Raw genomic sequence first — 14,779 nt, forward strand, 5'->3', positions numbered from 1 at the left:
GTGGTGGGAGACATGGGATGAGATTGGGCAGAGCCAAAGCACTCTGGCCAGAGCCACTGTGAGAAAATGCTCAAAAGCATTAAACAGTGATATGTTCAGGGGTCTGCAGGTCAATCAGTATGGCTGTAGCCAAAGTCGGGGAGTGGAAGGGATGAAGGTGAAGAGGATCATGGGACTGAATATGATAGACTTTAAATGCTCCTGGAAACTTATGCTGCATAATAAAAATGTTTTCAAAATGGAAAAGAATCCTTGCATTTAGGAAAAAAAATATGCAAGGTGTAAGAAATTTATTTAGAGGTTATAACAGGTCACTTCATTTGTCTCACTAAAAATTAAATTAATTTCTTATAATGTCAGGTTTTATTCTGGTATTTATATGAAGCCATGGAAGTAAAGCTTGTTATAGAAGATAAAACTATAATTAAACCTGTGGATGATGGATTTAAAAATTAAATGTAGGGAACTCACCAGAGATGCCTAAATAAAGACGAAAGAAGAGGATAAAGATCTCTAATTTTTTCATGTAGGACTTTTAAGAAAAAAGTTTCCTTTTGTGTCAAATGGACTCTTGCTGGTGATAATTTAGAGGATTCTAGTATTCTTGGAAAAATGGAGCAGTTGGATTAGAGACTCATAAGAGGAAACCTTTTGTATGGAAGGACATCACCTAGGAAAGTGATGACATGTAGTGTGTGCTTGCTGCTGATTACTTCTAACAGGTGGTCTGTTAAGCTATACTTTGCTCTTCCGTTTATGGAGAGAGAAAGTTTCTTGAAAGTACTAGATTGCTCCCCTGTTAGTGTTTCTGACATTAACATTCTCTTAGGAAATACAGATTCTCATTCTGTCTTTGCCAATAACTAGGCTAGTGGAACCAGGGAACATGATAGATTCCTGGGCCCCACATTCAGACTTTGGGTTCGGAAGGTTTAGAATAGAGCTCAGGAATCGTTTTTTAAAATTTATTTATTTGAGAGAGAGAAAAATAGAGTACGCACGGTGTGGAGCAGGGAGAGGGAGAGGCAAGAGGGAGAGAATCCCCAGCAGACTCCCCACTGAGTGTGGAGCCCGATGCGGAGCTCCATCCCACAACCCTGAGATGATGACCTGAGCCGAAATCAAGAGTCAGATGCTCACCTGACTGAGCCACCCAGGTGCCCCCAGAAATCAATTTTTTAAAAACTCCCGACTAGGGGCTTGATGTCTTCATAAAAACTAGAGGATAGGAGACAAAGTCTCAGTGCCATGCAGGACAGCAGTCTGTGCAATGCTGGGAGCCATGAAGTGGGGTATGAGAAATCCCATTCACCTGCCTTGGGAAGGAATAAGAAAGCAGGGCCTCTGTGTCAGGTGATAGAAGGGAAAAGAATCTTCTGTGAGAACATGGACACTGCCCAGAGCATTAGGACTCCCATGGAAAATGATGTCACTTAAAGATAAGCTCCCCATGTAAAAAATTAAAAGCTCACATGAGAAAACACCATGAAGGAGAATTATCACCCTGGAGAATTTACATCATAAGAACCAGAGATAGTAGCACAATAAGATAACAAAAAAGATAACAGAAGAGTTAGAAAACATAAGGCAAGAACAGGATAGTATGATAAATGAATAGACAAATTTGAAAAGGAACCAAATAGAAATGACAGAGAATAAAGTATAGTAATTACAGGTGGAAAAAATCCCTCAAATGAGGAGTCTAAGTCTAGATGAGACACACCTACAAGTGATCGACTTACCTGGGAGAAAGATCTGAGAAAATTATCTAAGACGTAGCACAGAGAGAAAAGGAAAATATGAAAGAGAAATGAGAAGACATCAAGCAGAGACTGAAGGAGTATGTGGAGTCTCCAGTAGGAAAAGAAAACACACATGCAGACGTCATACACAGGGAAATGGCAGAACGTGAATATCCTACAGAAATCCTAGATGCTGCCCGAGATAATGTATAGATTATCTACAAGGAGTGACCATAAACGGTGCTGGTAGGGTTCCCATCAGAAATAAGATGTCAGAAGACCACAGAATGATGGCTTTCTAAAGCTGAAAATGAACTCAGTCTAGAATTTTATACCCAAACCATTTGGGAGAGCTGATGAAAAAAGGCACACACACAAACACACGAAGCCTGAGGGAGTTCGTCTCTTGCTGACCCTGTGGAAAGGGATGCCTGGCATGTTTCCCTCTTGCTGAAGCACAACACAGAAGGAAAGAGAAGGATGCCAGAAACACTTGATGGGGAGATTGCTAAGAATGTTGGCAGTTCGACCTGACGCAAGCCAGCTGGCGCCCGCAGAGGCGAGGAAGCCGGGCATGGCAGAGAAGCACGTTTCTCGCTAGCCTTGGTTCCCACGCGCCATGGCGGCCCCGGGCCAGCGGCGGAAAGCGCAAAAGCAAAGCTCGGTATGTGCAGGCCAAGCGGGCTCGGCGCCACGACGGCTGCCCCCGGCTACAGGGCATTCTCATTACCTGCAACATGAACGAACGCCAAGTGCGTGGAGGAGGCCTACAGCCTGCTCGACGAATACGGCGACGACGTGTGTGGGCCGGGAAAGTTTACGCACAAAGATCAGCAGCCCTCTGGAAGCGACGGAGAGGATGATGACATGGAGGCTGTCTTGAAGAAAGAAGTTGGTGACATGAAAGCATCGACAGAGATGAAGCTAAGAAGATTCCAGTCAGTGGAGAGTGGAGCAAATAATGTAGTCTTCATCAGGACACTTGGAATAGAACCTGAGAAATTGGTGCATCATATTCTCCAGGATACGTACAAAACCAAGAAGAAGACGGCTCGGGTTATTCTACGTATGTTACCCGTTTCAGGCACATGCAGGGCTTTCTTAGAAGATACGAAAAAATACGCAGAAACATTTTTGGAACCCTGGTTTAAAGCTCCAAACAAAGGGACATTTCAGATTGTATATAAATCTCGAAATAACCATCACATGAATAGAGAGAAGTTATCAAAGAATTGGCAGGAATAGTAGGCAGCCTCAATTCGGAAAATAAAGTGGATTTTACCAATCCACAGTACACGGTTGTAGTAGAAATAATTAAAGATGTCTGTTGCCTGAGAGTTGTCAAAGATTATATGTTGTTCAGAAAGTATAATCTCCAAGAGGTGGTGAAGAGTGCTAAGGACCCATCACAACTTAACCCAAAGCAGCCAGTGAAAGCAGGAAATGGGAAAGAAGCTAAATTGGAATCTGGTGACAAATCAAATCAACATGACCCAGAAGGAACAAATAACCAGCAGGTGGTACCAGAAAATAATGAGGAATGGGCAGACAAAACCAAGATCTGAGACACAAGTGGTGAATGAGGGAGGAGCTAAACCTGAACTTGAAAGTCAAGTCACAGAAAGATCTGAGTCAAATAAAAATGATCTCTCATAAAGAAAAAAAATCATTTGGTGTTGCAGGTGGGTTTCTCAGATGGCGTTGGTGAGATATTGCTAGGATTCCATATAAAATTGTGACTGAAAATATGTTTTTGACCTTTGTGCGCTGCATAATGCTGAACTCACAATAGTGAACAGTGATTGAGCAGCCCCGTTAACAGTTCTGTTGGAGATCTTTTCAGCCCCCTTTGCCAGGGTGCAGTTAGGCCTACGTGCATTTGGTTGAACTAGGAGAAGCTACGGATAATGATGAACACTTTCGTGGAGGGGAGGGTGGAAGGAAGATAGTGTTGGCCTCTCCCTCCTGATTACCTTCCCCAGCCTCCCCTTCTGTGTTGCCATCTGACTCATGGGAGCAAACAAACTCTGTAAAAGAGAACTCATAGGGAAATTTTCATGCTAAGGAAGGAACTTTTATGTGTTGCCACTCAGCTGTCCCTTCCCACTTTGCTGTAAACATTGCAAAAACATGGGTTTTACAGGTTTAGAAGTGAATTGTTTTTGTGAAGTTTTTCTATTTTTTTGTGATTCTGTTATTTAGTTGTTATGCCAGTTTTTACATTTTATTAACATTTGTTACAAATCTGATGGTCCAGTGCTGCAATTTTTGAAGGCATGGTGTGAGATAGAAGAGGACCATTCTAGGCATAGAACTAGACATTCCTGATAAGGTTAGTGATGAAGAATTAGTGTTCTGAGTTTCTTCAGCATCCCAGTGCAACAAGAGACACAAACTCTGTCGTTTTCGTGCTCATACTCCCATGCCGTGCGGGTTCCCGTAATTTGGAAGTTTTTCAAGGTTTCCGCCAGGGTAAAACTACTGAAAAGCCTGGAAGAGACGGACACCAAAGAGGGCTGCATACTGAGTCCACATTGAGAATAAATATTAAGAATCTGTGAAATTCACTTTTGGAGATGGGTTTATTAAGTTTTAAAAAGTTCAGTAGTAGTATAACTGTTGAGTCTTCCTGCACCAATGTCTGTGTTTATTTAATGGCTAGGGAATATGGGAATGTTTCTTTTTTTTTTTAAAGATTTTATTTATTTATTTGAGAGCGAGAATGAGAGAGAGAGAGAGCATGAGAGGGGGAGGGTCAGAGGGAGAAGCAGACTCCCTGCGAAGCAGGGAGCCCGATGCGGGACTCGATCCTGGGACTCCAGGATCATGACCTGAGCTGAAGGCAGTCGCTTAACCAACTGAGCCACCCAGGCGCCCCGGGAATGTTTCTTTATCCTCCTAAACTAGTGGTCCAGACTAGAAGGATTTGGGAGGGGCAAAGGCTATAGACTGGACCTTGGTAATGCAGATGAGGCTGGAACTTCCTTCTAGATCTTTAGATATTTATTTAGAGTGTTAACTCTTAATAGGTTGAGGTCATCTTGAAAGGATGATAAGAGCATTTTAAGTGTCATTTGCATGAACACGGAGGATAGGATTTTGGTGCCTTCATTGGACTTGCTCCAAGACAAAGATACTTTTATTTTGATAGTGTAAGACTCTGGGACTTTGGGAATAAAATTGGCCATATGCTTTTAGAACATCCAACTCTGCAGACTTGATTCCTTTTACTTTGTGAAAGCTGCTACTCTACAGAAAGATTTTGATTTAGTAGTTTGTTTTTAATCTTCTTGTATTTATTTATATTTGGTAAGACCTGAGTGCGACAAAAGCTATTCTTCCCCAGCTGTAAAGCACTGTGTTCTGTTGGAATCTGAATTCCTTCATTGATATGTTTTCAGGTTTCCCAACTTTATTGTCACTGACATTTGAGCATGTTGTTTTATAATGATGAGATTCCAGGGTGGGAATTGAGTGGTTTTTTTTTTTTTTCTTTTAATTTTTTTTTTTTTAAGTTATGTCAGTTAAAAAAAACCTCCAGTATTGTGGTTTAGCAAACTTGTTTTGCTGCTATAAAAAAAAAAAAAAAGTTAACCTGTTTTGTTCTGTGGAGGAAAGAGTGTTAAACTTAGTGTCTTGAAACCTGTTTGTTTAAGGTCACACATGATTTCTAAATGTTGTTTTTACTTGTATTTTGCTCTTGGTATGGCCAAATATTTAGCTTGTTTTTCATAGTTCCTGATATTTTCAGAAAAATCAAAATAAATTTGTTCCCTTAAAAAAAAAAAAGAATGTTGGCAATTCTAAATATAAATTGGTGTAGAAAAGACCAATTTATGGGGGTTTTAAAACCAAGTGAATCCAAGAGCAGGCTGTGGTAATAAATATAGAAAAAAAAAAGAGGCTTGGAAGTTAGGAATTAAAATATTCCAACCTTGTATTAATGTGAGCAGGATTCAGATACTTATTAACTTTAGATCTGTCTAAATGTTTATGGAAAATATAAGAGTAACTACAAAGAGAATAAAAATGAGAAGCATGACTTCTAAACCAGTATATAAAGAGATAAAACTTCATAGAAGACCAAAAAAAGTAGCAAAGAAAAACCAAGGTAAATAAACACAAAATAAGATTGTAGAAATAAGTTATATTAACATTCACAACAAATGTAAATTAAAATTCTTGATTCAAAGACAGTCTCAAAAGACAGAAAGATAAAAAAAAATACAGCTTAAAAGAGATATATCAAAAATACAATGACTCCTTCAATGAAAATAAATGAAATGCATCTTCATGTATCATGGATAAATTTAGAAAAAAATGTTTAGTGAAAAATTCCAGTTACAGAATATGTACAGTATTATATTCATGTATATTTCAAAACCTAAAACAATACAATATATTATTTAGGGACACATGCATTTATACCAAAAATGTAAAAATACATATGGGAAGGGAACATACCATCTTCGAGATAATAGTTGTCTTGGGAGAGAAACAGGAATTGTGGAGGGATACAAAGCATACTTGAAATGTATCTGTACTGATTTTCCATGTAAAAAAAATCCAGAGAAAACCTGGGAGAAAAAAAGACAAAATGCGTAACTGATCTGCACTTCACAGTTGGCTGACTTAATATCCTGCATTTCTGTACGTTTGAAAGGTCCAGGGATATTTCAAAGCTCTAGAGTGATTCTTTGGTGCTACTAGTTTGGGAATGAATAGGGCCAATGACCCCGTGTCCCTTCCTAGTTCGAATCTTGTTCAAGTCCACAGGTTATTTGAAAAGTGCCCTGTGGTGCTTCTGTAGACCCAAGTCTCTCTGTTTCTGGAGAAGCTAATAAGGATTGGGCCACAAAACTGCCAAAGACTTAAAGGGAGCAATGTAATCGTGGGCTGTCACATTGAATTGGTGGCCTCTCCTTGAGCCATCTGTTCTAGTCATAGCGTGTTGCATCCCATCCTACATGCTTGGCAGGGTCTCCCTCCCATCATGATCCTTCAAAGAGCTCTAGATTGGAATTTTTAAAAATTTCAAATTGGATGTGAGGGAGAAATTGGTGGGTGAAAGGCTCTAGATGACATGTTTTCACCCCTGGCATTTTTCATGAGGGAGGGAAGGGGGGTTGTGGAAAAGTATAATTAGAAGACATTTCCAAGTGTTGTCCAATAGAGCTCTGTGGGCAATTTTTCCCCCCAAGCAGAATTATCTCCATTTCTTGCCAATGTGTTCTTTTCAGTGACTCTTAATATCTCATCCAGAATTAGAAATGGAGAAAATAATTGGGTCCGCTCATTTTTGCTTTGCCAGTGCAGGTGTTTTCCAACAACATGTTTTTCATGGTGGTGCCCAGTTCTTAGTAACAAGCCTGTGCACTGTGCAATTATTGTGATAGAAGATGATAAAACAGTGCCTCTTTTGTGCAGCGAGGGTGCTTTCATCACAGCTGTTGTACACAGCCTCTTTGGGGAACTGATGGATTTCCACATCTGCAGTGAAGACCCTTGACAAATTCCCCTGCAAATCAGGAGTGAGAAGGATCTGGATGTTTTAGGGGATAAGCAGAGCTACAGGTCATCTTATTTTTGAATGCCATTCCTGGCTAGCTATGGCATTGCCCCCAGGAAGTAGTATAACCCTCTCTTAGATATTTCAAGACAGCCTTGATTTGACAGGGTCTGTCCTTTGGTTCTCCTGGTACTCAACAGATGATGATCATTGTAAGTATAATTCTTTCCAAAATGGAACCAACCTCCTTCAGGGATAGACCTATCACTGTGCCTCTTATCTGTATTTGTTGTGGCAGATATCATTTTGTGTTGTGATGATCTGTCTGTCTCTCCCACTATACTGAGAACAGAGATTGTGTCTTGTTTGTTTGTATTTTCCCAGGACCCTAGCACAGTACTTGGTACATAATTGGTATTAGGTAGATATTTTTGAGTGGATGAATTAAGCCTTAATCTTAGGCCCTCATGAAAGGGAGGTGGTATGATGCCCTAATCTATTAGGGGGTACCATGGTTACGTGGCATAATTAGTGCTGGCAAATAACTTCAGGAAATATACAAATTTTACTAATCACAGTAAGAATTTTGAGTATTTTTGAGCTAGTAAGATATGGTTTTAGAGGCCACGGAGGGTACAGAAGAGAAGACCTCTTGCCTGTCCCACAGGGAAGATAAGACAGAAATAAAAACAAGAGTAATGAAATGATGCTAATTGGGAATGTTGATAAAAACGCTTCAACAGGTTCCAAGGTGACAGGAGTTTGGGGCTAGTTCAAAATAAGTTGGTATTATCTATCTCTTTAGGTACTGTAAGTTGGAGTTAGGGAGACAATAAGTGGCATCCCTTTCCCCCATTTACATTGTAAAAATATTCTAATGCGAATAAGAACACTTTTTTATATGACCACAATACAATGATTATATCCAAAAACTCAAGATACATACAAAAATTTTGTCTAATATAACATCCATATTTCTAGTTGCCCAATGATGTCCTTTACAGCTGATTGCCCCCCCCATATATTGTATTTATTTATTATGTCTCCATAGTTTCATTTAATCCAGAACATTCCCCTAGTGTTCATGATTTGGATACTTGGGAAGTCCTGACCTGGGTGTCTTGTAGAATGTTCTATAATCTGGATTGGTCTATGTGTTTCCTTATGATCAAACAGAATTAAACATTTTCCCTAAGAACTCCAAGCAGGTGATGTTGTGTCCTCCCTGTTGCATCATATCAAGAGGCATAAGCCAGAAGTTTGTCCCATTGGTAGTAATGGTAAATTCCATTACTTAGTTCTAGTATGCCTCTCCAGATTACTGCATGGTAAAAATTCCCTGTTGAATGCTTTGTGACCATGTGAATATCCTGAGCTTATTGAGAAAATCCTGAATTTCACTCAAGGATTTTAGCATTCACAGGTGATCCTTGCCTAAATCAATGATTTCATCAGTGGTGGAAAAACAGTGATTTTCTAATGCTATTCTTTTACATTTCTTAGTTGACACTTTTTTTTTTAAGATTTTATCCATTTGAGAGAGAGAGAGAGAAAACACAAGTTGGGGGGGGGTGGCGGCAGAGGGAGAGGGAGAAGCAGGGAGCCCAATGCGGGGCTCGATCCCAGGATCCTGGGATCATGACCTGAGCTAAAGGCAGGTGCTCAACTGACTGAGCTACCCAGGCACCCCCTTAATTGACATTTTTCTATAAACATCTCCCTCTCTCATTTTTAAGTTTGGATTAATGGGTTTATTTTTAAATGAACATGTCATTATTCTTTTTACTCAGTTTGTTTCAGATTTGGCCAATGGAGCCCTTAGAGCTGACTCCAGTGTTCTTTTGATATGACCCTTCATTCTTTGAGCATTTCCTTGTTATTTTTGCCCAACAAGATGGTCCAGGCTCATCTTATATTTTCTCTGCCCCAGATATGGAATCAGCTCTTTCTCCAAGGAGCCCTGGTTCCTTTTATTGGAGAATAATATTTAGAACAAAAACTGGACAATAGGTATGCTTATTGCTACTAAGGTGTCTTTGATTCTAGACCCTTTCAGTAGACAGGGCTAGGGAAAAAGTACATTTTAACTCATGAGCTTGTACTGATACCTCTACTTCAAATAGAAGGTCTTTCTCACTGTCTGTAACTCAATATTTATATCTCCTTTCTCCTTTTCGATAACTGGTCTTACCACAAATCACTATATTTATGAATTTTTTCTATCTTTAAATACACACAAAGTAGTTTCAGGATTATTTTTTTTAAAGATTTTATTTATTTGAGAGAGAAACAGAGCACGCATGTGTGTGCCAACATAGGAGCAGGGGGAGGGGCAAAGGGAGAGGGAGAAGCAGGATCCCCACTGAGCAGGGAGCCCAATGCAGGGCTCGATCCCAGGATCCCAGGATCCCAGGATCCCAGGATCATGACCTGAGCCGAAGGCAGACGCTAAACCGACTGAGCCACCCAGGTGCCCCGTAGTTTCAAGATTATTGTGCTAATATCACTGCCTATGACAAACCACCAAGTAAAGTTCAAGACCTTTGGGAAGTTCTTTTTGTTCTTAGAATATATCCTAAGTGTGTGCAGTTGAAGAACTGTGCTATAAAAAATTGCATTAATTCCTTTTCTATGTGGCATTGTTATCAACTTGATAATAGTTATATTAATGTATGTCAGTTTTATAATTTGTTTTTCATTCTATTGGTTTAATATTAATTTTGAAAAAGAAAAACGGGTACACGATTCAAAATCAAGACTACACGAACAGTATAGGCAGAAGTCTCCTTGCCATCTTTCTTCTTTCTAGAATTCTATTCCTGCTCTCCCCCTAGATAACTTTTTATTAGATTTTGGGCAATCCTTATGTTTGTGAAATATGAAGTAAAATACTTACGTGTGTATGTATGTGTATATTCTTTCCCTTTACTCTTATGCAAAAATTATGCTAAATAATTCCTTTGCCTCTTTGAAGTTTTATTTTGAAATACAGGAATTTTTTTCTTACTCATATGGTAAACATTGAAACCCTAGAGAAATGTGTGAAGGAGAAAGTGGAAATTCTCCATAGTCCTGCACTGTGGAGGTCATCTTTTTTATGGTGATAAAGAAGGTTAGAGACCTCCAGCTTTTTGTCTATTTTCTTGCTCCTTATTCTTTTCTTAGAGTTGGGTTGTTCAGTCACCTTCCCTTTTCTTGGATTATGGAGCCAATAACTTCCTTTCTCTCCTAACCTCATTTGGACTGTGTTTCTTGCCATGTATACTCAAAAGTATCTTTACTGATACATATTTCTTTGCTCATAAACTTCTATGCTGTGTATATTTGTTTTCCTGGGTAGATTTTTCTTAATATATAAACTCATATTTTAAAAATCTATGATTTGTGTTTTGAAGTTTTGACTTTAGACAATGAAGCAGTAAGTGGTTTTATATACTTACACGGTTGTTGAATAGATCTCTAGAGAAAAAGCTAGTAGAAAAGTAAAAAGGTTCAGACATTTTTGGGATAGATGATATCAAATTACCATAGAAGAAAATGCACCAAATTATATTCCCATCAATAGGGCAGATAGTACCTGTGTCCTCCCAACTAGACAGTAGCTCAAATCTGTGCAAATAGAACAGGAGACAAATGTTCTTTGGTTTTTACTTGTATTTTAAAATTCTGTGGAAGAACACCTTTTAACATACTTATTACATATAGCGGGACAAAGACAAAAATGGTAGCAGATTTCTTGTTGAAATTGATACAAACCAAGAGAGCGTGGAACAATATCTTAAAAGTACTGAGAGAAAAACCAACAACCTAGAATTCTATGTCCATTGAAACTCTCCTGGGCTTTTTGTTGTTGTTGTTGTATAAATCAGTAGGCTGACTCAATGCAATTCCAATGAAAATGTCAATAAGCTTTTTTTTTTTTTTTTTTTAAGAAACGGAGAAGTGGATCTCAAATTCACATGGAAACGCAAAGTGTCTGGGATAATTAAAGTGACTTTGTTGAAGAACAAAGTTGGAGAACTTACACTACCTGACTTCAAGGCTTATTTTAAAGCCATAGCAATCAGGGCAGTGGGGTATTGGCATCAGGGTAGACAAGAAGTGAATGGAACAGAACAGGGTCCAGTAATAACCCATGTGTAGATGGTCAATTTGTTTTTGATAAAGCTACAAAGGCAATTTAATGAAAGATAATTTTTTTTTCAACAGATGATGTTGGAACAATTAGACATCCCTATTTAAAAAAAATTAACATGGATTTCTGTCTCACACACAATACAAAATTAACTCAATGGATCATAGACCTAAATGTGAGTGTAAACCTACAAACCTTCTGGGAGAAAATACTTGCAACTTTGGATCAGGCAAAGATTTCTTTAAAATGGCATCAAGGGCGCCTGGGTGGCTCAGTTGGTTAAGCGACTGCCTTCGGCTCAGGTCATGATCCTGGAGTCCCTGGATCGAGTCCCGCATCAGGCTCCCTGCTCGGCGGGGAGTCTGCTTCTCCCTCTGACCCTCCCCCCCTCTCATGTGCTTGCTCTCTCTAATTCTCTCTCTCAAATAAATAAATAAATAATCTTAAAAAAAATAAAAAATAAAAAAAATAAAATGGCATCAAAAGCACAACCCATAAAAGAAAAATTAGACCTTGTCAAAATTAAGAACTGCTCCTCTTTGATGAACATTTGTAAGGGTGAAAATAGAAGCTATGGAGAGAAAACATTTGCAAATCATCCTGACATAGGATTTATGTCCAGAGTATAATTTTAAAACTCCTAAACCTCAGTAACAACAAATAACAAACAAATAAACCCAATAAAAACTGTGTGAAGATTTGGACACTTCACTAAAGAAAATATATGGATGGCAAATAAATGTATGAAAGATACTCAGCATTATCATCATTGAGGTAAATGTTATTTATTTATTTAAAAGATCTTATTTATTTGACAGAGAGAGAGCACAAGCAGGGGGGAACGGCAGACAGAGGGAGAAGCAGGCTCCCTGCCGAGCAAGGAGCAGGATGCGGAACTTGATCCCAGGACCCTGAGATCATGACCTGAGCCAAAGGCAGACGCTTAAGGACTGAGCCACCCAGATGCCCCAAGGTAAATGCAATTTAAAAACAACAGAGTCCATCACACCTTTTACAATGTTCAAAATTAAAACTGACCATCATAGCAACTGTTGGCAAAGATGTAGAGTAACTGAAATTCTCTGATATGCTGCTGGAAGGAATATGAAATAATGACAGGACTTTGGAAAATAGTTTGGTAGATTCTTTAAAAGTGAAGCATACATTTATGATCCAGTCACTTCACCTCCAGGTATTTACCCAAGAGAAATGAAAATATACATCCACATAAATCCTTGTACACAAATATGTATAGCAACTTTATCTGTAACAGCCAAATCTGGAAACAACCCAATGCCTATCAGTGGGTAAATGGAGGAACAAATTTTGGTATATCTATGTAATGAAGTAGGACTCAGCAATACACGTAATGAATTATTCGTAGTTGCAACAATATGGATGAATCTCAAAATACTTAGGCCTACTGATAGAAATCAGTCCACAAAAATAGTAGGATTCCATTTATATAGAATTCTAGAAAATGCAAACTAGAGTGACAGCAGTTAGTGTGAGATAGGGCAGAATATGAGGAGGATTATAAAGGGGTCGAAGGAAACTTTAGTGATGTATAATGGATACATTCATTATTTTGATTGTGTTGTTGGTTTTATGAGGGTACGTGTGTCAAAATTTATAATGTATTCCTTATGGGTGTATAGTTTATGTCTATTATATGTATTTTATACCTCAATAAAGAGTTTTTTTGTTTTATTTATTTTTTAAAGGTTTTATTTATTTATTTGAGAGAGAGAGAGCATGGGGGTGGGGCAGAAGTATAGGTCTGGCTGAGCAGAGAGCCAACGTGGGGCTCAGTCCCAGGACCCTGAGATCATGACCTGAACTGAAGGCAGACACTTAACTGACTGAGCCACCCAGGTGCCCCAAGAGTTTTTTGTTTTAAAGCTGGAACCAAAGAAACCAATGTTAACCACAGGTGCATTGATCTAGAACATGGGCATGGAGGCCCAACTCTATACCTGGGACAAATTTCTTCCTGTAAATCTCCATTTCTTCATTATAGAGGATAATGGTGAATTAAAAATGTATTCTGCACACAGAATGGGGATAATGCTTCAACAGACTTATGACAAGGATCACTTGTACTAGTGTATATAAATTGTATGCAGTTATAGAAGAGGGAACCCTTGTACACTGTTGGTGGGAATATAAATTGCTTTAGTCACTATGGAAAACAGTGTGGAGATAACTCAGAAAATTAAAAATAGAACTGCCGTATGACCTAGTAATTCTGTTGAGTGTATATCCAAAGGAAATGAAAATAGGATATCAAAGATACCTGTGCTCCCATGTTTATTGTAGCATTATTCACAATAGGCAAGATATGGAAACAACCCAAGTGTTCATCAACAGATAAATGGATAAAGATGATGTGGTATACATATATACCAGGGAATATTCAGTCACGCGAAAAAAGAAAATCCTGCCATTTGCTACAACATGGATGGACCTTGAGGACATAATGTGAAGTGAGGTAATTCAGACAGAAAAAGACAAATATTGTATGAAATCACTGTACATGAAGACTGTATGAAATCATTTATAGGTGGAATCTGAAAAAGCCAAACTCTTAAAAAGCAAAATGGTGGTTACCGGGAGCTCATAATAAAAGGGAAATAGGAGAAATGTTGTTTAAAGGTATAAACTTGCAACTGGCAGATAAAGGTCCTGGAGATTTAATGTACAGAAGAGTGATTATAGGCAACAATACTGTATTATAAACATTCAACTTAAGAGACTGGATCTTCATTACTCCTTTAACAAAAAAGTGAAAATTAGGTGATAGATTAGCAAATGCTACAGGGTGATCATCTTGTATTATTTAGATGTATGGAATCCACATGTTGTGCACCTTAAATGTATACAATGATTGGTCCATTATGTTTCTTTTTTTTTTTATGATTTATTTATTTATTTATTTTAGAGAGAGAGAGAGAAGGGGCAGAGGGAGAGAATCTTCAAGCAGACTCCCTGCTGAGTACAGAGCTGGATGCAGGGCTCGATCTCACAACCTATGAGATCATGACCTGAGCTGAAACCAAGAGTCAGATGCTTAACTGACTGAGGCACCCAGGCACCCCAGTCCATTACATTTCTTTTTCTTTTTTTTTTTTTTTAAAGATTTTATTTATTTATTTGAGAGAGAGAGAATGAGAGAGAGCAAGCACATGAGAGGGGGGAGGGTCAGAGGGAGAAGCAGACTCCCTGCCGAGCAGGGAGCCCGATGCGGGACTCGATCCCGAGACTCCAGGATCATGACCTGAGCCGAAGGCAGTCGCTTAACCAACTGAGCCACCCAGGCGCCCACAGTCCATTACATTTCAATAAGAAAATGCCTGCACAGTAGTAACTACTCAATAATTAGCCCTTTTATTA

At 38.7% G+C, this 14,779-nt stretch overlaps 1 protein-coding gene across 1 annotated transcript in view; it reads left to right on the forward strand.

Annotated features, from left to right (window-relative positions):
* LOC110589501 (THUMP domain-containing protein 1-like) overlaps positions 1-3,398 on the forward strand; it is a 45,271-nt gene extending 41,873 nt beyond the window's left edge. Inside the window, 4 exon segments of the mRNA XM_021700015.1 lie at positions 2,300-2,491; positions 2,493-2,955; positions 2,958-3,282; positions 3,284-3,398. Coding sequence (XP_021555690.1) covers positions 2,300-2,491; positions 2,493-2,955; positions 2,958-3,282; positions 3,284-3,398 — 1,095 coding nt within the window.
* Positions 3,399-14,779: the final 11,381 nt, after the last annotated feature.

Source organism: Neomonachus schauinslandi, chromosome 6 (genome assembly GCF_002201575.2).
Source record: "Neomonachus schauinslandi chromosome 6, ASM220157v2, whole genome shotgun sequence".
Lineage (NCBI taxonomy): Eukaryota > Metazoa > Chordata > Mammalia > Carnivora > Phocidae > Neomonachus > Neomonachus schauinslandi.